At 53.6% G+C, this 23,623-nt stretch overlaps 2 protein-coding genes across 3 annotated transcripts in view; one reads left to right on the forward strand and one right to left on the reverse strand.

Moving 5' to 3' along the window:
- The window catches only part of Otog (otogelin), a 69,324-nt gene extending 57,799 nt beyond the window's left edge, over positions 1-11,525 (reverse strand). Inside the window, 12 exon segments of the mRNA XM_028880146.2 lie at positions 310-438; positions 831-940; positions 1,518-1,624; positions 1,829-1,959; positions 2,765-2,970; positions 3,967-4,085; positions 6,253-6,407; positions 6,571-6,663; positions 7,457-7,532; positions 10,697-10,754; positions 10,901-10,961; positions 11,377-11,525. Coding sequence (XP_028735979.1) covers positions 310-438; positions 831-940; positions 1,518-1,624; positions 1,829-1,959; positions 2,765-2,970; positions 3,967-4,085; positions 6,253-6,407; positions 6,571-6,663; positions 7,457-7,532; positions 10,697-10,754; positions 10,901-10,961; positions 11,377-11,473 — 1,342 coding nt within the window. The 5' untranslated portion in view covers positions 11,474-11,525.
- A 2,846-nt stretch (positions 11,526-14,371) lies between these two features.
- Ush1c (USH1 protein network component harmonin) overlaps positions 14,372-23,623 on the forward strand; it is a 48,043-nt gene continuing 38,791 nt past the window's right edge. For both annotated transcript variants that reach the window (XM_028880191.2, XM_028880193.2), the window contains exon 1: positions 14,372-14,494. In XM_028880191.2, coding sequence (XP_028736024.1) covers positions 14,459-14,494 — 36 coding nt within the window. In that variant the 5' untranslated portion in view covers positions 14,372-14,458. The remainder of the gene's footprint in view (positions 14,495-23,623) is intronic.

Below are 23,623 nucleotides of genomic sequence, written 5' to 3' on the forward strand. Positions count from 1 at the left end.
GACGTAACTGCGGCGGGAGGCTTAAAGTAACCAAAAGATGTGCATATAAATGAATGAGTGGCTTGTCTTCATCTGAAAAGTTCCGTCCAAAAAAACCCAAATTCCTTGATGAGTCAAACTGTCCAGAAGCCAAGCTCTGCCCCGCCCACCCCGGCCATTCACTTACTGGTCGAGTTGTCGTTACTTCATTCATTCATTCCACAAACAGGCATCCTCTGAGCCCTTGATTCCCACTCATCCAGGCCAGGAAGACACTGCCAATCCCCCACTGCCAGCCCTGTTCCCCCCCACTCCACCCCCCCAGCGAACCATTGGGGCAGTAGCAGCCATCCACACAGGCGATCTCGCTGTCCACACACGCAGCACGGGACTGGCAGGAAGCTGGGCAGCAGGCGATGCACTCGTTGTAGATGAAGGCCTTCTCTTTACAGTACACAGCTTGGGAAGGGGGGGGGGAGGCTGTGGTCTGTCTGCTTGGCAAGCACCCACCCTCACCCCAGGTCCTGGGATGGGGATGGGAGGACTCTCCTGTCCCTGACCCCCACCCGGTCCCAGGTGGAGTATTTGGTGCCCAAGAGACTGGTGAGAGCCAGCCGGCCAGGGTGCTTGGAGAACCACTTATATCTCACTTTGCAGCCACAGACCCACTCTTCACGATCAGCCTTAGTTCTCCGTGTGTCACAGGGACAGAGCCTCAGAGCTTAAGGCCCTGACAGCTGTGGCTGTCAGCCAGCAGGACAGGGCACTGAGCTGAGGCCTGTGGCTGTCACACATAACCCTCATCCTAATGCATCTGCACCCCTTCCTGCCCACCTCCAAACTGCACCTACTGCATTGTGGGAGTTGGGTCCTCCAGCCCTGCAGAGGGCGCCCTGCCTGTGCACATGCCCGGGCATACTCCGTCAGTGCTCGGCACCAAGTGCCATCACTGCTTCCCGATCTGTACAAAGAGAGTGAATGTGAGGAAGTCCAGCCTGTCAGCAGCCCACCACCCCATAGACCAGTGCTTCTCAACCTTCCTAATACAGTTCCTCATGCTGGGGTGACCCCAACCATAAAATTATTTTCGTTGCTACTTTATAACTGTAATTTTGCTACTGTTATGAATCACAATGTAAGTATCTGTGTTTGTTTTCTGATGGTCTTCGGAGACCCCTATGAAAAGGTGTTCGATCCCCCAAAGGGGTCATGACCTGCAGGTTGAGAACCACTACCATAGACACTCGAAGAACTTCAGGGCACCCTCGCCTAGGAAGGTATCCAGCTACACAGAGCCCTAGACTCAAAGCAGGAAGCCTAGATTTAAGTCCCAGCATTGCTAACAATTTGCTCTGGGCCTCAGTTAAATGGGACAGCTGAATCCCATCTTGGCAAATGAGAATCTCAGAGCTTTGGCAAGCTGCTTGGTTAGGGCCGAGAATTATTAGGCTCGGTGACCCACATCCTGAAGCCTCGTCCCCATATTGGGAGGCATTCCCCACAATCCAATACCACCCACCCTCTCTCTGCCCACTCACTGGCAGAGGTCACTGGTACAGCTGGCTGTGAAGGGCAGGGGGCTGACGTAGGCATGGCAGGCGTCAAAGGGAGGTCTCAGCAGCGCCTCGCATCGCTCATACACACCCTGGGTGGGGCAGAGGTGGGAGCTGGGCTGGGAGGACAGCAAGGCTCTCAGACTCACCATCCCCACAGGAATCCCAACTTACACACAAGGAAGGTGGAGAGAAAAAGGAAGGGGCCACGGGTAAGAGCCATCTTGGGCCCTTGCAACTAAGAGCTTTCTACTGAGGGCATTGGGGGGAGGGGGGGTTCTCCCAAAGACACAGACCTGCATGGATGCTGGGCTCTGCTGCAGGCATGGCGGTCGAGGCGGAGAAGAAGTCACAGGTCCTGGGGGGCTGTTGGGACCTTGCTCCTGCCAACTGAGTATGAACTCCCCTACATCATCCGTCAGCTTCCCTGCAGGGAAAAGCGGTGTCCTGAAGAAGGGGTGAGTGGTAGGACTAGCTAGCGGCTCTGAGCAGCAGCAGGCGACAAGGGAAAGCCCTTGGGAAGAGGCCAGCCTCCAGCCTCTCACCCTGGGTTCCCGACCGAGCCGGTCTCTGGGAAAAGCTGCTTCATCAGAAGAGATGAGAATGCCCTAGAACCTGTCTCACAACTGCTCCACGCTCCACAGGAGCAACGTGGTACAACCGAGAGGCACAGTGTGCAAGCTTGAACAAGCACCCGCACCCACCTCTGCCTCAGTTTCCCCATGTGCAGAAAAGGGAGCTAAGCCCCAGGGAGACTGCCGCCAAGAACCACAGCTGTACGGTGCTCAGCACATGGCGGGTACTCAACAGGGCACCCTTGAGCTTTTGCCTGGGCCGCCATGGTGCCCTGGGCTTCACCTCTACCTCTCACCAACCTGTCCACCAGAGACTTCAGCTCCAGGCCGGCCTTCTCTCTTCCCAGCTCTCTAGGGCCCTGATTCCCACTTCCTCTGGAAACCTTGTGGGATCAAACCGGCCTAGCAGAGTGTGCAGGGGGTCTACACACAACCCAGGTGGGATTCTCATCATGAACACTGTACAGCTGAGGAGAGCGAGGCCCAGAACATGCCTGACACGACAGTTTTGAAAGCAAGCCCTTGCCTCATCCCACTAGGTTTTCACGACCATCAGCGACCATGACATCAGAGGTCTGGCCAGAGCAACCACTACCATCCTGAACCAGTCTCCATCGCCACCAAAATATCCCCCAAGGTGCTTCCCTTTGGACTCACCATAGCTGGTCACCAGGTCATCCTGAGGGTCAGCATTGTTGTTCCCACACAGCCCATGTGTCCAGCCCAGAAACTCTGGGCTCATCTTGATGTAGACAGCTGAGGTACCATCCCAGGCCAGCGTGAAGGCCGATGGGTGCCGTGCGATGACGTAACCAGCCAGCTGCTGCAGCTGCACAGCCCCCACCGCCTGGGGCAGCTGGACCCTGAGAGCGAAGCCAGGACTGCAGAGCACCCACGTAACCCCCACGGGCCCTGTTCTCCACCACAAGGCCGGCTGCCCCTAACCCAGTGACAGGAGCTCCTCATGTCCCCGTCCTCCAAGTTCCCGGAATTCCTAAGTGCACCCAAGTGCATCAGGATTCTTCTATCGTCAGGGAGGTCTTTCAAAATCACAATGTGGCCAGGCGGCAGTGGTGGCGCACGCCTTTAATCCCAGTACTCAGGAGGCAGAGGCAGGTGGATCTCTGTGAGTTCGAGGTCAGCCTGGTCTACAGAGAGAGTTCTAGGACAGGCTCCAAACACTACACAGAGAAACCCTGTCTCAAAAACAAAACAAAACAACAACAACAACAAAAATCACAGTGTGGTTGGCAGGGATAAATCTTGAGAGAATCAATCCAGCAGCTCCTTTCTCCCAGACAGGAGGGAGGGAGATGGTAGCATACACGAAGGCTTTCATTTGCTGTTTTACAGGGAGGGAGCAGGGCGAGGGGAGGCACAGAAGGTCGGGAACGGAGAGGAGCCCTGCTCTGCCTGCCCCATCTCGGTTTCGCAGCCACGGGGTCTGGAATCTGGCAGCTTCCGCCCGGCCGACCAGAGACGCCAACATCTAGCCAGGGGTAGGTCTGAACCCACTTGACTTGCAGGAGAAACCCCTCAGGCCACGCTTTGCCCTTGGCACTATCCTGCCAGGTCCAGGGTTGGGGCGGGGGTGGGGGTGGGGCGGCAACTCAGGACACCAGACAGCAAGGAAGGACAGAGCACCGAGGAAGAGAGCAAGGACACTTCAGACAGGGGCTCACTCTGGGTCAGGTGTCCCCAGGAATCTGCCAGTACCATAGGCTAGACACATACTGGCCAGGTGTGCACTTCTGCCTCAGAGTGGGAAAGGCTGTCTGTCCTCAGCTACTGATTTCCTTTCAGCTTGACAGGGACAGATGGCCTCTGCCCCACGTCAGGAAGTGGAAGGACATAGTTACCTCACACCTCCATGGGTGACCTCCTTGGCCAGGCGGATCTCATGTTCCCCCGAAAGGAAGAGGCTGACAGACCTCGGGCAGGTGTAGTGGGCAGAGCCACACTGTGGGTCATTGTGCACCTGATTTTGGGGGGGGGGCAAGTATTCAGAGGGCAGTCTGCAGCAACTGCCACAGGCCAGCCTGAGCTTCACTGCACCGATGTGGGGTGATTTGTGGTCCCCGTGTGCCGAACACATTTCCTCCATGACCCTTCCCAGTGCCCCCCTCCAACACCGCAGCAGGGGTGGAGCTCTGACTGCCTGCATTTCAGGAGTGTCTGAGAGAGGGGACAAAGGCCACATGCACACAAGACTAGGAAATAGTAAAGATAGGATTCTGACCCAGATCTGAATGGGTCGGGATTCCAGAGCCTTTCCCAGATCACTGGGGCATCTATCTCCAAGTTTCATCAAATCAAAAGGCAAGATATGCACTTACATTGCTTCACACAGTTGTGCATACTGGGACATACCCAGACACACATGCTCACGGACACCATCTAGGTACATGCTCTATATCCCACACGCTCCTGGCATGCAGAGATTAGCCCTGTTCTGCACACAGAACCCACCCCACCCCCATGCTGCTCATCCCATGTGCATCTTCAAGAACCCACACTTTAAGGACTGTAGATCCAGAGGCCAGTGCAGGTTTTTAGTGCTTGGGGGAAAGGGTTTGAAAGATGGAAACACTCCCCAGGAGCCAACTTTCCACTCTGTTACCTTTAGATATGGTGGACCGGCCTGAAGCTTCTTTGACTGAGAAGGGGAATCATGAAAACCATCCCTGTCCTAAGTTGTTTTTCAAACATTGTTGCTTTTGTTTACATGGTGTCTTACAATGTAGCTCTGGCCGGCCAGGAACTCACTATGTGGACCAAGCTAGCTTCAAACTCAGATATCCACCTGCCTCTGTCCCTCAATTCCTCTATCCTGGGATTTAATGTGTGTGCCACTCTACCCAGATCAAGCGTTGCTGATCATGACTCACAGAAAGAAATATCTATATGTAAGCAAAACAAAATTATTCTGCATCTTCATATTAATGAGAATGTGTGTGTGTGTGTGTGTGTGTGTGTGTGTATCTTTTCATTCTCTCCTTTTTTGATGCAGGGTATAACTTACTACATTGATTACATAACCCACTCATGTGACATCTATGTAACTGTAACAGTTGTGAAAATGACTCAGTTACAAATAACTCTGAGGCATGACAGACCGAGACTTAGGAACTGATGCTTGTCATGGCACCTAGACACCCAGGACATGACCTTCAGTCTAGGCCTGAGGCAGAAGGATCACAGCCAGCCAGGAGAGGGATGCCCCCACGTGAGCACTAAGAATTCCCTAACCCTAATCCCGCCCCTGCAGCTCACAGCCAGCCATGGTGCCCTCATGAGAAATGCCTATCAGATCTGTTGGACGCCCAATCTCACACGGCATTCAGATGTCTGACAAGCTTTGCCCAGACACACTCATCTCGGTTCAGGGAACAAGCCCCAAAGACATGGTCTGGCCCAAAAAGGTCTCGTGTGGGAGAGAAGACTGGCCAGGAAACAGTTGGTGTAAGACACCTGTGGGGAGGTGAGGGGCTTCCACCCAGAGTGTCTCCTCTGCTGCTGTTTGGGATGTCAGGAGACACAGGAAGGCTCCCAGGGGAAGGCAGTGTGCACAGGGTCACCCAAGACTCCCGTCATCCTCTCCAAGGCACCACACTCTTTCTTAGCATGAGCATTCCTGTCTAGAACGCCTCGTCACCCCAACCCCACTTCTCTTGGTGACCTCCAATGAGTCTCCTTTTCTATCTCAATAAACGTCACTTCCTGTAAGAAACCTTCTGTCACCGCCATCCTTCACAGAGTCCAGATCAGGTGCCCAGGACACGGCCTTGCCGGCTTCCACACTTTGCCACCGCAGCTCCCCATGGCACCTGTGTCGTGTGTGGTGGTTTCTCTATTACAGGGAAGGTCCTCGAGGACCAAGGCCAGGCCTGCGCTGCTGTCCTAAGGGCATCCCACCGTGAAACTCGGTACTCAGGAAAAGGGCACAGTGCACACCGTTGCCTGACTAAATGATCAAATGGGCAGCCGGGGGCAAGTGGTGAGCGAGGGCTTAGAGACTGTGGCCCCTTCTAGACATGGAGTCCCGGAAGCTGGGGAAGTGAAAAAGGAAGGTCCCGGCCTCGCCCAGCTCCCAGTGCCCAGTGGAGCCTGCGTGGACCAGCAGGGCTGAAGAGAGGAGGCCTCACCTGGATGGAAAAGCTCTGGCCCTCCGGTTCGTGGTGTCCCACCAGCATGTAGCTGCCCTTTCCAGAGAGGTAGTAGTACAGGCCATCAAAGGTCTCCACGTGGTACTGCCCCCAGGACCGGCAGATGCTGTCCCGCTCAGGGCCGGCGTTATACACTGAGACAGAGCAAAGTGAGCCTAGCTCTGCATGAGCACCGTGCTGGAGGCTGGTGGGTTCCAGACCTGGCAGGGCCACCTCTGTCCCCCAGGCTCTCAGCTCTTGGCCCTGCAGCTTCTCTGAACCCACGGTCCCTCCTGGGGCTGCAGAGATCAGACCTACCCAGCTGGCAACGAGGTCCAGTGGCATTGAAGCGTCTGCAATCACAGAAAGCGGGGTGCACACACTCGCCCCCGTTGAAGCAGGAGAACAAGTCTGTAAGAGAGACACAGGGAGGTTCCCCGCTGCACCAGACCAGCAGAACCGGGACACACACCTCCCCACAACAGGCACCAGGGCAGTGAAGCCTCTGCCCGAGACAGCCAGCCTGACGGGAGCCACACGGGATGCCTAAGACCACGGCACAGTCCATTTTCTGATGGAAATTCAGGGTACAGTCTTAGAGCCTTAGCCTTAGCCTGAGGCCACTTGACCGGGACTCCAGCTAAGCTCCTGGCTAACAGGCAAGACAGCAAAACCAAGACGAGGAAGGCTTTGAGGGGAGCAGGGAGAGGCCGCCTCGTGCATTCTCTGTTCAAGGAGAGGCACTGTTCACTCTCACACGGGATGAGTGTGAGAAGACAGGAGAGAGAATGACCACGCACGGGGAGGGGACAGAGTATGGTGAGGGAAGGAGTCAGGGACAGGACACACACACGGGACTCTGATGGGGGCAGCACAGACACGGGACACTCGACTAGACATACGTGTGGGGAGAGGCGAGAAAGCCTTAGATACAGGAGCGGTGAAGATGTAGACCACAGGAATTAACACACGGCAGGATCGCCCCACGGGAAGTAGGAAGCGAGACCAGAAGAAGTGTGAGGTGGGATTAGGGACCAACCATCTCACGGGTCAGACAGTGTGAGCAGGAGCCAGGCTGTGGGCATGTGAGCAGGACACGGAGAGGCCCCGCAGGCCAAGCTGGGGAAGACGCACAGGAAGGGGCTCCCAAGTGGTGCCTTCCCAGACTCTCCTGTGCATGGGTCACGAGAAGGGCACAACTCACAAGATGGTGCACACTTGGCCCGGTGGAGACGCCTTTCCCATGAAGACATGGCCACCGCATCTAGGGCTGCAGCCTCCTTTTAGGGACAGAGAACAGTGAGTTCTAAGCATCGGGGTATTCGGTTCCCATGTCTCCTTTCTCAGCATCTCATCATGCCCGAGATGAAGCCCCGCTTCCAGCAGAGGACTCAGAACAAAAGGAATGTTTGGAAGCCTGGAGCCCAGCCAAGCTCGCCCCCCGACTTGTGAAGTCTGACTTCTTGTCCACCAGGTACTCAAACCACCTCCTTCTCCCTGACTGGGAAGTCCTTGACCAAGCCTTGTCAGTTTTCCATGATCTCCCCTCACTTTAGCCCCTGGCTCCCCGGATCTCCCCAGAAATTCTTATGTAGCCCCAGGAATCAGGTGTCCCACCTTGCTGGCAATCCTCAGGGCCTTCGGAGACCTCGGGGAACGGGGAAGGGTGTGTGGAGGGAACAGTTGCCACCCTCCTCCCATGGTCCCTGGACAGCTTCTAATCAAGCACAGCCTTCGTAAATGCAGCCACCCTACCGCCTCAGATGCAGCTGCTAAGCTACAAAGCACCAAAGCCATTTCCTGGAAAAGTCTTCATTTTACCGGATTGATATTTTGCCAAAGGTAACTTGAACTCCTGACCCTCCTGCCTCCACTCCCAAGTGTTGGAATCACCCCTGGCTTGGAGAATTCTCTAAATCTCGTCCAAATAATTGGTCCTCAGGACAAACGAGGGGTTTGTAATCGTTTTCATGTCATGAACCCCTTTAACAGTCTGGTGAGGCCTGTGGCGGCACCGTCTCATAAAATTGTGTAAATGCATAAAATCTAAGATTACAAAGGAAACCAATTATGTTGTAATGTAAATATGAAAACCTTTTATTGATGTGTGCTTGAGTGAAACTGTACATCTTTAAGAGGAGCAAACATAACTGTCATCTGCTGGTGACAGGAAACCCCTGGGGCTCCCTTCAGGAATTGGCACTGTTAATACTCCCGTGGTTACAGTCGCAGTAATCGAAAGTATACTAAACCTCACTTGGTGTTTGAAATACCAGTGTCTTTTTCCTCGGCCTGGTTCACGGCCTCCTGGTTACACCTCTAGTCCTCTGGAGAACACCTGAGCTCTACAGAGGCAGGTGGATGCTGTGAGCTCAAGGCCAGCCTGGTCTATATAGCAAGTTCTAGGCCAGTCACAGCCATGAAGCAAGACGTTGTCTCAAAAAAGAAAAAGAAAAAAAAGTAAGCTTGCTTGGCTACTAGTCTGGGACCCATCCCTACTTTCTTAGACCAGGCATTCTGGATAGGAACCCCCAAAGAATCCACAATCCAGGGGCCTCAGGTCCCCAGTTACTGCATAGGGAGAGAACTGTCAGTCCTTTTAACTCTGGAATAAGGGGGGCTATCTCCCTGTGTCAGCTGGACTGGATGCTCAGGACCTGTGTTCGTTAGTTTCACGTCAACTTGACACAGGCAGGAGTCATTTGGGAAGAGAGACTCAACTGAGAAAATGCCTCCATAAGATTATTTGCCTGTAGGCCAGTCTGTGGGGGAATTTCATGACTGATAATCGATTTGAGAGTGCTCAGCTTACTGGAGAAGTACCAACCCTGGGCAAGTGTCTTGGATGGTTTAAGAAAGCAGGCTGAGAAAGGCATGGGGAGCAAGCTAGTAAGCAGCATTGCCCCATGGCCTCTGCTTCAGTGCCTACCTCCAGGCTCCTGTCCTCCAGGCTCCCGTCCGCCTTGACTTCCCTCAGTGATGAGCTGTGAGCTGAGCATTGTAGATGAAATAAACCCTTCCTCCCCAAGTTGCTTTTGGTCATGGTATCTTATCATCGCAATAGAAACTCTTAAGACCAGACCTCTCTCAGTGGAAATGGGTGAAGCTGCCTAACCAGGAAACCAGCAAGAGAGGCATACTGTCCAGTGGGAATGAGACGTATGGATGTAAGAGTCACTATCCCTGTGAAAATGCAGAAACTTCTAGAGTCCCGTGGGCAGAGGGGCAGACCTGGCTCCAACAACACTTTGGTCTACCTGCTCATTGTGGGGTCCCAAAAAGTCAGCTGCCCTGTCTATGAGAAGAAAGTCCTTTCGACTTCCACTTTTCAACTCAAATAGTATAGGACTCTGATCCTGAAGCCGACGCCTGGAAGAGCAGGCCGATGAGAAGAAAAACAAGCCCTGGACAGGAGCATGCTGCCTCTGCCCATGCTGGGCTTGTGTACCCTGTGCATGTAGGGCAGAGAGCAGGGACAGTTTTTACAGTATAAATCATTCCCCTTAACTCGCTGGCCCAAAGGGAGCTGGACACAGCTGAGGGTCAAGCCTTCTGAAGGAACTTCACCATCGGTGGACTGATGTGTAAGGTGTCTGTGGTTGTGGAATAAAGAAGACAAGTGGAAGCCGGGATTAGAAAGAGAATCTGAGTCATCCAATCCAGAGATCACCAAAGTTTGGCAAATGGAGAAAACAAACCTTCAAAAGCAAAGGATCCCGGGAGGGTGGGCCCCAGGGAATGGTCAGGAGTCAGCGGATGTGTGTGTGTGTGTGTGTGTGTGTGTGTGTGTGTGTGTGTGTGTCTGTGTGTGTGTGTGTGTGCGTGCATGTCTCTGTGTGTGTGTATGTGTTCTGTGTGTGTGTGCGTGTCTGTGCATGTCTCTCTTGTGGATATGTGTGCATGTGTTCTGTGTGTGTGTGTGTGTGTGTGTGTGTGTGTGTGCGTGTGTGTAACACGTGAGAGTATGCAGGTCAGAGGACAACCTCAAGCTCTGTCCACCTCTCTGGCTTTTGCTCCTTGACTAGTCTTTCCTTGCAGCCCCCAGCAGGTGGCCCAGTTCTTGCCTCTCAGAGCTTCCTGGGGCACTCACTGCGCACGGTATGGAGAGGAGCCTGCAATAGGATTTCAAGCTTTCATGGGCCAGACAGGGAAGAGAAGGAGAACATTGCTCTCCTAAACCCACACCTGCCTGCTGTCCTCTGGGGTGGAGGGGAACTCAGCTATCTCCTGAAAGAGCCTTGTGCCCACCTTTCTTAAAAAAAAAATCACTAGGGACCCAAGAGACTAGGAAAAGAAAAACACATGGATTTCACGAATGAGCACATTCAGACACCAGGAGTGTTAGCTCTTCTCTGAATAACCCCCCAAAAAAGATCTTTGATTACCTCGGGCCCAGACAGAAGCCCCTTCCCCAGCGACACCCCCTCCCCCAGGCATCTCTTACCTGGCCGTCCATCGCGGTTGTGACATCTTCTGCAAGGGACATCTCCTGGTAGCTGTGACTAGATGGGAAATGAGCTTGCCATAGGTGGGGAGTAGGAGCAGACCTGCTTCCATTCACCCCGAAGCCCAGCCCTCCTTTAATGCTAAGCCCCTGGACCATTTGTGCCTAGATAAGACAGGAGGCAGTGGATATAGACGCACTCACCTGGGCTCAGGAGCGGGCTCCCGTTGCAGCTCGGCACTGGCTTTCCATGAAAGTGCTGATGCTAAGGAGGGACGGCGGTCTCCACTCCAGGTAAGCCCCCTGCGCGGGGCCTCCCACCGTGTCCTCCCGCTGGCTGGGAAGCCTGACCCCCACAACCCAGCACTGCCTGCGCCCGCCCCACCTCCACTTTCTCAAGTCCTTTCTCCAGCTCCCAGGACTCTCCAGAGAAGGTCTCCCTCTTTCCTTCTACTCCCTGGGCCTCTGTTCTCTCTAGTTCTCCACCTTGGGTCTCTTGAGTCTCCAACTTAGGGCCATCTGGGTCCCAGGCATGGCTGTCTCCATATCTGCCTCCCCGCTCACGGGTCTCTGCCCGTCCTCACGCCATCTGTCTCCTCGCCTTCAACCTGCCCAGACCTGTTCCCCTAAACATTCCCCAGCCCCGGGCTTCCCCAGTTCGCAGCCCCTTCCTTCCTCACCCGGACGCTGCACCTGCATGAACTCCGTAGCAGGCTCAACCCCGAACAGACAGAAACAAGAGAGAAGCAAGCGTAGCCTGGGGGCACGGGCTCCCATCGGGGTGCCAGGCGACGGGAGAGTCTGCCGCTGGGCTCTGCTCCTGGGTGGGTCACACCTCCACGGGCAGCAGCTGTCCCTCGGCTTTCAGCCCCGCCGCTCCTTAAGGCCCTCCTCCCAGGCACCTGACTCCTCCCCGGGCTAGAGTTACAGGGCTGCCCAGCTCATTACCATAAGTTAAGAGCCGGGCTGTAGCCCCTCCTCTGTCCTTCACGGCCACGGTAACTGGTAACTACCCCGCCCCAGGGAAGTCCCCTCGGGGAGCAAGGAGGCACCCTGCACAGACTCCAATCCCCTCACCTGGGTCCTAGAAGCCCCTTCCACTGAGAACAGACGTTCTGGTACAGTCCGGAGCTACCTACCCTCTCTCGGTTCACAGAAGGCTACACTCGGCTGGGACACGCCACTGGGCAGTCTGGAAGGGCTGGGCTCGGGCTTGCCGAGTCCCAGTCTGTGCTTCCATGGCTGCCCACTCTGGCTTCCCTCTGGGCCCCAAGTCGCCATCTTATCCTCGGTAAGGGCTCAAACCTGGAAGGCCATGCCTTAGTCCTCAGGATGCCAGTGCCGGCTCAGGAAATACTGTGTGTGACCCAAGGGCTTTGCTGTCCCCATCAAGGCCAGAGTGGCAACAACAACTTCGGTTTTACGAACAAGAGGTATTTCGTGTCCAGGAAGATTTGGCCCCTCACAAAGCCCCGGGTAGGGGTATAATTTGGGATGCACACACTCATTTAGCAGATTGTTGAGAGTCTCTTTTGTGCCACTTACTGTTCTAAACACATGGTGGGTGAGCTGGCCTCTTGGGGACGGCAGCTGAGAGTCACCGACAGAGCCCTGCAGAACACAGGGTGGTCTCAGAGCAGAGGCATTGGTGGAAAGAGAATCAGGACCCGGCGCCGCACGAAAAATCAATAGAGAGTAGTATTTTTAAAAATGTCTGTGGTCACCGGAAAGAAGGGCCAGCTGGCTGCGGGCTGCGTTCTTCTGGGTCAGAACATTCTTTGTTCTGGATGCTAAATAGGAGACCAACAGCCACGCGACATACTTAAGAAATCCAGCAGAGGTTGGAGAAGTGTCTGAGTGGGGAAGAGTGCTTGTGCTCCTGCAGAGGACTGGGGTTCAGTTCCCAGCACCCACATGCTGTACAACTGACCATAACTCAAGTTCTAGGAACCCTCTTTGGCCTCTCCAGGCACCAGGCATGCACACACAGTGTACATGCCTATATGCAAGCAAAACACTCACATACACTAAATAAATAAATAATAAACTTAAAATAAAAAAGGAAGGAAAAGAAAGGCAGAGACTCAAAGATGTAAACCGAAAGAGGACTATATCTCGTGTGGTCTTCTCTGGGCCACTAAATGCCTCAGAGGTCTCTCCGACTTACCCAGTAAATAGCAAAGAATCTTAGTTTCCATTAACTGTCAACTGGACACAGCCTAGAGTCACCTGAGAGGAAAGAGCCTTGACTGAGGAGTTGCCTGGGTCAGACTGGCCTGTGGACTTGCGTGTCTAGGGGGACTGTCTTATTAATTGATGCAGAAGGGCACAGTCCACTGTGGGCGCCACTATCCCTAGACAAGTGGTCCTGAGCTTTCTTTACATGCAAGCTAGCTAAGCATGCGCCTGGGAGCGAGCGAGCCAGAGAGAGAGCCAGAGCAGTGCTCAGCGTTCCTCCACAGTTTCCGCTTCAACTTCCTGCTGGTTCCTGCCTTTTCTTCTGTCAAGGATGGATTCGACCTGGATGCATAAGATGGAACGATCCTTTTGTCCCCAAGTTGCTCCTGGGCAGAGTGTTTTTCACAGCAACAGAGTGAAACTAGATCAGGAGGTGAGAACACAGATCACATTTTCCTAGTTATTTGCCCAGGCATAATTTATATCTTAATCTAGGCCATAGTTTAGCACCCACAAAAACAGCTTGCTTGCTAAACCCTGGCAAATGGCAGAGGGATCTAAAGAGGCTTCTCATGTCTCTAAGTTACAGCTGCTAAGTGCCTACCTGATCTGGGCCACTGTTGATCTCCTTGTCCATCCCTTAACGTGGCTTGAGCATGTCAGGACCCTCCTCTGCTAAAGTCAGGCACCAGGTCCACACCCCACCACAGACCAGTGAATGTGTGTGCTGGGTTACTTCCTGGTCTGTTGGGGACGAGCAGGTAAGGAAGAGGAGAGGAGAAGTGAGTCAGTGACTGGGGGCCTTCCCCCACACTGGCTGGCTGGGGGCATTCCCCCACACTGGCAGGCCCCCTGTGGAACACCGAAGGACCCAGCCTGCCCTGCCCCCAGGAAGAGGCCTGGGTGAAACCTAGCAGAAGGTGAGAAGTGTATGGAGTAAGGGGTGGAGGAGGGGGCTGGGGTGGGAATGGGGGTGGAGAGGTGGGCTCAGGAAGGCCGTGGCTTCTGCCTGGGAGTCCACCTCCATGAAGGAAGGGTCTCCGAACTTCTATGCCAACGCCATCCCAAAATGTTCCAAACCTCAGCTGGACACATTGGGCCAGGCTTGTGATCCCAGCACTTGGGAGGCAGAGGCAAGGACTTCGGGGGACCATCTCCTTGGCTACATACTGAGTTCAAGGCCTGCCTGGGCTACATGGGGCACTCTTTGAAAAAGGAAACAAAGTTCCAAACTACCTCTCACCCCCTCTGCCGGAAATCTCCTCTCCACAGTCTTCTGCCTTAACCACGTGTGGGGGGAACCACTCCAAAAAGCCGCCAGCCTCGCTAACCAAGCCCCCATTAGCACCTCCACACAGCGGAGCCCCTTTACTTTCGGGGCCTCGGTGCTGAACTCCAGGACAGGGGACCCCGTCTCCAGGCTGCCCTTTCTCCTCCCAGCCCCGCCCCTGCTTCTCCCAGGCCCCGCCCCTAGCCCCGGGAAAGGCGTGTCCTCCATCTAGTGGCTGACTCACCCGGGCACCGCAGACCGGCACCCTAAGGAGCAGGTTGAGCTGCGGGGACGCAACTGGATTAGGTTCAGCCATGGACCGGAAGGTGGCCCGGGAATTCCGACACAAGGTCAGAGTCAAGAGGTGCCCGGAGCCCTGTGGACTGTGGAGTCCCTGGTCCGGTGGGTGGGAGATGGGCAAGGACCCTCTCCCTGGTCTGAGGGCCTTGGGCAGGCTTGAACTTCTGAAGTTGGGGGGTCCTCAGCAGAATGAGGAGGGGACGCAAGGAGCCCGCTGTGAGGGCTTCTAAAGTGACCCTCTCCAGAAAGTGTCGCTTCTCCTTTGGCCCTCCAGGGGCTGATACTGGACAGGGAACCCAGTCAGTGGTAAAGTTCCTTCCTTACTGGTGACCCCAGTCTAGGGGTCTCCTGGACCCCAGCAAGTGTCTGGGCCAGGCAGAGAGAAGGGAAACTGGACCTTTCTTTGACCTTTGACTTCCAAAGTCACTGGGAGCACCCTGCCAGCACCCAGACATTTCTACAGGGCTGAGGGACAGGTTTAAAAACGTACAGCCCAGCTTCAGGGGAAGGACCGAGGAGGGGTGAGCCTGGCTTTGGTCTGACAGACCCCTCTAGCAGAATCCTACTTCCCTGGGTATGTCCCGGGGAGGGGCCACGCTGGTTCTTTAAAGTCCTCCAAGACCTTTTCTGGAGTCAGGAACTTCCTAAGGTGTTTCCTGGACTGCAGGATCTGTGAGGCCTCGGAAGACCACCCGGAGGCAGGGGTCCAGTGGTGGACCTCCTACCAGGCCCCAGTTGGGGGTGAAACCAGTCAACAGCTGCTCACAGGCCCTGCCCCAGGAGTAGGAAGCTGTGTACTCTGGGCCTTGACACCAAAATAAACCCCTTCCCAGTCTGAGGGGTAGAATGCCTAAAGCGAGGATTGGGTGTCCCCTCCCCTTCTTCCCACAGAGATGCCCAGAAGCCAGCCGCTGTGGGACCCCAGAGGTTACAGGTCTAGAGTTTAGGTCCAGCAGCAGGGATCAACCATTCACTTAAAACATGTTCTGAGCACCCGTTTTGTGTCAGGCCCAGTCTGCTCCCTCTCGTGCCTTATTGTAAGGGTGGGAGGCAGGCCTCGGGCACAGGGCGTTGGGATCAAGGTTTGGTAGGGGCAGCAAGGGTGGACACCTCAGGTGTTCCGGCTCCCGCTCCCAGGGATGAGAAATGACTAAAAGCTGAGCAGGACTGGGGAGCTGGTGAATATTAAGGGAACCATTTGTGTTGAGAAGTGCCCTGTGAGCCCGGGGATGTGTGGGGAGACATCTCCGCTGTCGAGAACATTTGCTGAGTGTAGGTTTCAGTCAACCCACTTTAAAGGCTCCGTCCCCTGTCTCAGCTTGAATTTCTCTTTCCTGGCTTCGGTCTGGGAGTAACTTCAGCTTTTCTTTCGCTTTCCTGCAGGGCTGTTACCTGCACTTTACCTCTTTTGAGAGAATCACCCCCAGGGTCCCTGATGTCTGACTCGACTATACATTTGTCCCTCTTCTTCCTTTCCTGATTCTCGACGGCTTCAGGCCTCTGCATTTCCCTTCCAGGCTCCTCCTCTGAGTCATTACCTATTAATGTTCCCATGTCACAGGCAGGGCAGGCATCTCAGTGAGCAAGGCCTGGACTGGACTTTGTGCCCTTCTGTCTCAGATACAGCAACGGCCTTCCCCTACCAGGATGGGGATCATCCGGGAACTGAGAGGGGACATGCTGTAGAGACGCAGGCAAGCTGGGTGGACTTTACAGCTTGCTGTTGCTTGTTCTGTATACCCCCTTCCTGACTGTTTTGGGTAAATTCACTCCTAAACAGAAGTTTGCAATCTAAATCTTAAGTTGCTAGAGGTGGTGTTTAAGGTATTGTCCTGGATGACGCTGGGTGACCTCGAAGTGACTTGTCCTGTCTGTGACTCAGGTCTCAAATCTGTGAATTGGGCATACTGTTTAATAACATGTCCTGCATATGTGTAGGAGGCTTATGTAAATTGGGCTTTTAGGGAACCCCGAGACCAGGGTCAAGTCTCACCCCTGCCACTCACTAATATGGAGACCTAAATCAAGCCATACAGTCTCTGAGCTTTTGTATCCTTCGCTGTATGAGGGGGGTGTGCAGTGCCTATAGGAGACAGGAATTGGTAGGAATTGGAGTGTAGGATGCTCTGGTCCCTGGCCAGTCTGTATGCATTACTGTAAAGGTTCTCTCCAGCTGTTGCTCCTACAGCCTTTCATGGTTCCTGTCCAGAAGCAGACCACAGGATTTACAGCACTAACTGCCCTCCAGTAGGAGGGAACAGCCGTGGGTGGGAAGAGCCAGGCCAGGATGATCAGGGACTAAGGACTCTCCCTGGAGAGAGTGGAGCACCGGCTTCTCAAAGTAGCCTCCTTGTTCGCAGCAGCACTGGAGTTGCAGAAACCTGGTTACTCATTTGCTCGGAAAACGTTTATTGCCTCTCCAGCAATCACACATTTATGAGCAGCTCTGGTGTACCCTGCCCCAGGCCCAGCAGCCAGAGGCCAGTCAAGCAGCGAGGGAGGGTGGGATGAATGAGACCAGAAGAGCCCCCTCCCTTCTAGGGTTTCCTATGCATTCATCCATTCATTCGTTTGTCCATTCATTCACTTATGCATGTGTGCAATAAACACTCTCTGGCCTCCTAATATACACCAGGCAGAGTTCTAAGCACCTAAGAACAGAACAAAGAGCCCTGCCCTCATCAGGAGCACACCCTGGTGGGGCAGACAGTTACCAAGGAAACGAACAGTTTCTTATGATGGGGTGCTGTGATGAATGCTGGGGGGAAAGTAACCCTGTAAAGGTAGGGAGGATAAAAACCAGCAGGTGGTGTGTTGTGTACAGCCACCAAGAAGTCTAAAGAGGTGACATTTGAACCTGGAAAAAGAGGGAGGCACCGTGTGGTGGGTGTGGAAGAGGGAACAGTGGTGAGCACAAAGAGGGAAGCATCTGCCTGCCGAGCTTCAGAATAGCAGGCAGGACTCTGAGAGGAGCAGACGGATGAGGCCATGGACAGAGTTCAGAGACGCAGGCTAATTGAAAGTGGTCTGCGTTGAAATATGACTGGCCCTGTGACTCCCAGAGTGGAAGGAGGACTTCACTCAGCAGGACTCAGAGCAGGGTCTGTTGACCGAGGTTGGCAGTGGAGCTGGAAGGCTTTACTTGTGGACCAGCTGCAGGTGCGGAGCGGTACGACCCCCTGCTATGAGGAGCAGGGTGGCAGCAGCAGCCCGCACAGAGTAAACCTGAGTCCCTTTGGGATGTCTGCAATTTGAGGCACCCTGTAACTGTGTCTGGTGGAAAGGGCTGGGGGGGGGGCACAGGGCTAGAAGTGAGGGTTCTGGAGTTCTTGGGGTAGGAGTGGCCAAGATGGGGAGAAGACCCAGACTGTCACCAGGCGCCCGGATGAGACAAAGGAACCCCAGGTCATGTAGGGGAGCTAGAGGTGCAATTGGAGGCCAGGCTTGCCACACCCCTGCTGAGCCACACTCTCAGCCCCCCTTTACTTTTCTTTTGTTCTGAGAGAGCCTCTTGTGTTGCCCAGCTAGGCTGGCCTCAAACTCCCTATGTATTGGAGGACTGACCTTGAGTTTCCTTCCCTCCCCCCTTGGTGGTTTGGTTTGGTTTGGTTTGGTTTTGGTTTTGGTTTTTTGTTTTCACCACCACCCTGCCACCTTGAATCCTCTTTTTTTTCCACCTCCCAGGTACTAGGAGCTATAGACATAGACCAGGAGGCCAGGCTCTCTTTGTACTTTTTATTTTGAGACAGGACCTTGATAACTTGCCTAGGTTGGCTTTGAACTCTCTCTGGCCCAGGTAGGACTTGAATTTGCAGTACTCTTGCCTCAGTCCCCTGAGTGTCTTGGACTACAGTACTGCACCACCAGGCCCAGCTGAGACTCCAGAAAGATGAAGGATATGTCCGTGACCTTCGTGGTGAAGGTCACGCCGTATTTTCACCCCAAACTCACCTAGTTGTATACACGGAATGTAAACAGCTTTTCACGTACCAACCACACTTCAGTAAAGTGCTGTTTTTGTTTTTTTAAGATGGAAGATGTTCCCTTTGGTTTTAAATGCCGACTTGCCACAACCTGAAATCACCTGGCTGGAAAGAGAGACTCAGTTGAGGAACTGAGTGGATTTGACTGGCCGATGGGCTTGGCTGTGGGGGACTGTCTTGTTAGTTTAGGGAGGAACACTAACAACGTTCGCTGGGCACGAGGTTCTGAACAGCATAAGAGAGTGAAGACACCAGATGAGTAAGAGAGCTGGCAGCAAGGGTACGTTTATTTTCTCTGCCTTTGACTGTGGACGCCATCTGACTAGCTGCTTTGGATTCCAGCCTTGACTCCCCACAGTGATGGACCCTTTCCCGCCTAAGTTGCTTTTGGTCATTGGAGTGTTTCCATCACAGCAACATACATGAAATTAGAACACAAGATAATAAAACAAGGGTCAAATAAAGCTGGAGTGTTTACTGTGTGGAAGGGAGGCTGGGCCTTGACTCCCCTGCCGTGATGGATGGCAGACCAATGGCAGCTGCTGAGGGTGCAGAACTTCATCTTCTCGTTCTTACCTCGCTTTACTTCATAAACACACATGACTGCCTGCTTTTCTGGAGACTGCCCTGAACTCTTCCCATTATTAACTCACTGAATTAATGATGAAAGCCATCATCCTCAAAGAGAAACTGAGGCAGGAAGAGGTGCAGACACAGCCCGGGAGGGCTTTGCTGGCCCCGCCCCCGCACTCACAGTCCACTTTCTGTGGCTCACTCACCCAGGTGTGGAGGAGACAAGTGAAGGACCTAAGGCAGAGGTGGCGTCAAGATGAGCATAGGAACTAATGAAAGGTGCAGCCGCGAAGAGGCGATGCTGGAGGCAAATGTCCATGTACCATCCCTAGAAATGCTAAGCTCACAGCAGCCAGAGCTGCAGCAGGAGAGAGGCAGCTTGTCCCCAGATGAGCTCGTCCATCCCGGGCCTTGAGGAAGGGCGGGTATGCCTGAGCGGCTTGGGCAGGCAGCAAGAAGCCATCAGGGACCAAGGACACACTTCCTCTCTCTTCATATTGCGTGTCCTCATGTTGTTGTGTCTTCCACCAGCAGAACACACTGAGGGTCTGGGAGGCCCTGCGAAGCCCCCAGGACAAGGACCGGGAGGAGGCTGGGCGGGGCACAGGGAGGGAAAGGCAGGGCATTGCTGCTGGAAGCTGCACCGAGTGCTTCAATCCCTGTAGCAGCTTAGGAAGCATGCAGAGTGCAGCAAGGATTATTTAATTGATTCACACCCCCTTTCTCCCGGCCTGAGTGAGTCACCCATGGAGGCAAGGGGAGGGAGAAGTGCTCGGAACACAATGCCGCCGGCTGCACATCAATGGGCGAACATTAGTGCTGGGTGGACACGGGGTGATGGTGTGGTAGAGACCACTAACAGCTCCTGGACACCGAGAGCTCCGTTAGGGCTTCTGCTCCCCCATGGCAAGTGAGGGCCTAGGAAAGGAAAAGCTTACTAAATTTAGTTAAACAAGATTGGCGGGGCTGGAGAGATGGCTCAGAGGTTAAGAGCACTGGCTGCTCTTCCAGAGGTCCTGAGTTCAATTCCCAGCACCCACATGGTGGCTCACAACCATCTGTAATGAGATCTGGTGCCCTCTTCTGGTGTGCTGGCAGAACATTGTATACATAATAAATAAATAAATCTTAAAAAAAAAAAAAAAAAAAAAAAAAAGATTGGCATCTAGCACACAGTAGGTGCTTAATAAATGTGTGTTGGGCAAGGGCACTCAAAGAGATACACAGGAAGTGGATACCATGTGGTAGATGGGATTTGAGAGCCAGCAGGCTTAGTCCAGAGTCTCAGATCTGTCTCTCGACTCTGTTTCCTCATCCGTGGAATGGGATAATAAGGTCTATCTCCTGTGGCTGTTGGCAGGGTAGGTCAGTGAGCAGAGTGTAGCCAGGATGAAGGGATGGGAAGGGGCTTTAGGCTGGACCTCCAGGACACTCTAGAGGAGGAGGCTCAGCCCACCTCTTCCAGGAAGACAGGGTTCCCATGGGAGGAGGCAGAGCTGCCTTGCTGAGTCTGGGAACAGCTCTTCTCTGAGGAGGAAACAGACCAGGGAGGCTGCAGACATGTGTGCTGAGGAGATGCAAGATACTGACCCAAGACTGAAGCAGCCCCGAGGGAAGGGAGGCTCAAGATCGGAGATGATGGAGTTCACTCCTTCTTCAGCAGACGCCAGGAGTGTGCATCTGCATGCATGGCATGTCCACTGGGGACCACGGGGAAACAGATCACAGCCAGAGAGGAGGGGAGAAACCAAGTGCTAAGACATACTATGTGCTGGGAACTTTTTATGTGCCTAGAATTGCACACAGTGCCCCAGAGCAGGACCTCCTAAAGCTCATTTACAGACTGGTGTTCGGGAGAATTCCAGGAGGAGGCATTACTATCTAATTAACAAACAAATATATATATATATATTGGTTTTTCAAGACAGAGTTTCTCTGTGTAACAGCTCTGGCTGTCCTGGAACTTGCTTTGTAGACCAGGTTGGCCTCAAGCTCACAGAGATCCTCCTGCCTCTGCCTCCCAAGTGCTGGGATTAAAGCCTTGCTCCACCACCACCTGGCTGCTAACCATAGTTTTAAAGGGCAGTGTGAGTGATGGTGGCATTGTTACCACACAGCCAGATTTCCAGAGACTTCCGTACTTCTGTTCTCTTTCTTGTGTGCCCTTGAAAGTCTGGAGAATGAGGTGTGAGAGTGTTTTCAGAGAACAAAGCCCGACTGTTCCCTCAAGTCTCCATGGAGACATTTTTGGACTGGGAATGGTCCCTCTATTTGTGGAGTCCCCTGCCATTCGGCTTCACATTCCTACCTCCAGAGCAGTCTGCACTAAATGGAGCTGCCTCCCTGGCTCATTGGTATACCGGTGATTCTGAAAGGATGACTTAGAAATTATAAGAGAGGCTGGGGCAGCGGGGTGGCAGCGCACGCCTTTGGTCTCAGCACTCAGGAGGCAGAGGCAGGCAGATCTCAGTGAGTTCAAGGCCAGCCTGGCTACATAATGAATTCCAGAACAGCCTGGACTGTTACACAGAAAAACCCCATCTTAAAAAACAAAGAACAAAGCTGGGTGGCGGGCGGGTGCTAAGAAGGTTCCATTGCCATTGCGCCCCTGGAAGTGCTTGTCTGGCTACAGCCTCGAGTTCACAGAATGTGGAGAAGATGACGCTGCAGACGTGGACACACCAGGACAGGGTTGGTGTGAGCTGCAGGTGAGGCAGAGCCAGGCCTGCGGGCTGTCTCAGAAGGGTGTGACTTGTGGGCAGGGGCTCTGGATGCAGTAGTTGGCGTCTAAGAGCTGTCCACAGGGCCTGAGGTCCCAGGAGCAGGATGTTTTCTCAGAAGACCATCTCCAGTTGTCTGTGCTTGGCTCTAGGAAGACAGAGAAATAGAATCGTGAACCCTAAATTGCCAAGTCCTCTTCAGTTTCCTACCCTGATTTTCTAGTCTCCAGTCCGTGCATATTAAGTGTCATCCATGAGGACAGTCCCTTGCTCTTCAAACCTAAGCATGCAGCAGATGCAGTCTCCAGAGAGACAGAAGGGAAAGTCAGCCCCAAGACGTCTGCCAATAGAAGATTCCCTCTCCTGTCCTCACCCACTAGCTGCCTCCCTCCAACTCAGCAGACAGGGCTGTTATGCCCCGCTAAAGAGCAGAACCGCTGGGGTTCAAAGTGTCACTTAAAAGATGTTCCATTTTCTCCTTCCTTATGGACCAAGTGAAGAGGCAGGGGTGTGTGTGGAGGAGGTGGGCATCCTGGGTATCAAACTAGAGTCTCATGTATGCCAGGCAAGCACTTTACCACTGAGCCCCCGCCCTCCAAGCTTCAGTAACAGTGAAGAGTCAGTCAGGTGTGGTGGTGCTGGCCTTTAATCCCAGTACTCGGAAAATAAAGGCAGGCAGGCAGATTTCTGAGTTTGAGGTAGCCTGGTCTACATATTAAGCTTCAGGCCAGCCAGGGCTACACAGTGAGACCTTGTCTCAACAATGAACAAACAAAATAAAAAACAGTAGAGAAGAGAGAGGTGAGAATCAAAGAATTGGATGTTGGGCCCTGTAGGGGGCTTGGGTGCTCTTTGCTATGGGAGACCTAAGCCCTACTAGACCTAGGTTCAAACCCCAGCTCTGCTTGTTAGCTGTTGTGGCCTTGGGTCACCGCTGTGATACTCCCTGTATAACAGTGTGAGAATAAGGGTCCCATAGAGCTGGTGCTTGAACAGATGTCACCATAAGAGCTTCTGGAAACCTGCGAGAGTCTTCTCTTCCCCTTCTGTGGCCATGGCTCTTCTTCCCAAAGGGCATGGGCAGACCAAGAGGCAGACTAATGCCTCATCCATTCAAGACTTATTGATTGAGTACTTAATCTGCATTAGTCATGAGGAGTGCAGACCGAAGTGGACCACCTTTTCTTCTAGGAGACAAATTCCAAAAAAATTACAAACCGAAGTTACACATGATTAGTAATGTCCCAGCAGAACCGAGAGACCTCCTGGAGTGGGAGTAGGTTGGTTAGGAGGTTGGAGAAATGGCCTCTGTGGGAAAGAAGTCAGCCCTGGGGTGAAGTGGAGAGCAGAGGAGAGCATATGCCTGAGCGTGGGGCTGAGGGGGTGAGGGGCTGGCTTATACAGGGAGCTAAAAGGAGACCCCCACAGTCAGGAAGAGTGGCAGGCTAGGACAAGGACTTCCAGAGAAGGGAAGTTTTCTGTTTGTTCGTTCAGTTGGTTGGTTGGTTGGCTGGCTGGCTGGCTGGCTGGCTGGTTGGTTGGTTGGTTGGTTGGTTAGTTGGTTTTTGCTTCGTTTGTTTGTTTTTTCCATGATGGCAATCAACTCCAGAGCCTTGTGTGTGACAGTCAGGCCCTCCAACACTGAGGTACATATTCATCCTTTGATTTTACGTGCATCAAGAAGCTAAGAAGCACTCACGTGATATATGATCTTCTATATGAAGGTTTTTCTGGGCCTGGTCCTAGGGATTCAGTACCACCTATGATGCCTCTTCCCCAGCTCTTGTCTGCTGGGAGCTCCTGCAATAAGGAAGGTGATGTAGTTGGGGGAGCTTCGAGAGTCGCCGTCACACACCCTTCTGGGTTCCTCCTATCCTCAAATACACATGTAGATATAGGAGGA

Source organism: Peromyscus leucopus, chromosome 1 (genome assembly GCF_004664715.2).
Source record: "Peromyscus leucopus breed LL Stock chromosome 1, UCI_PerLeu_2.1, whole genome shotgun sequence".
NCBI lineage: Eukaryota > Metazoa > Chordata > Mammalia > Rodentia > Cricetidae > Peromyscus > Peromyscus leucopus.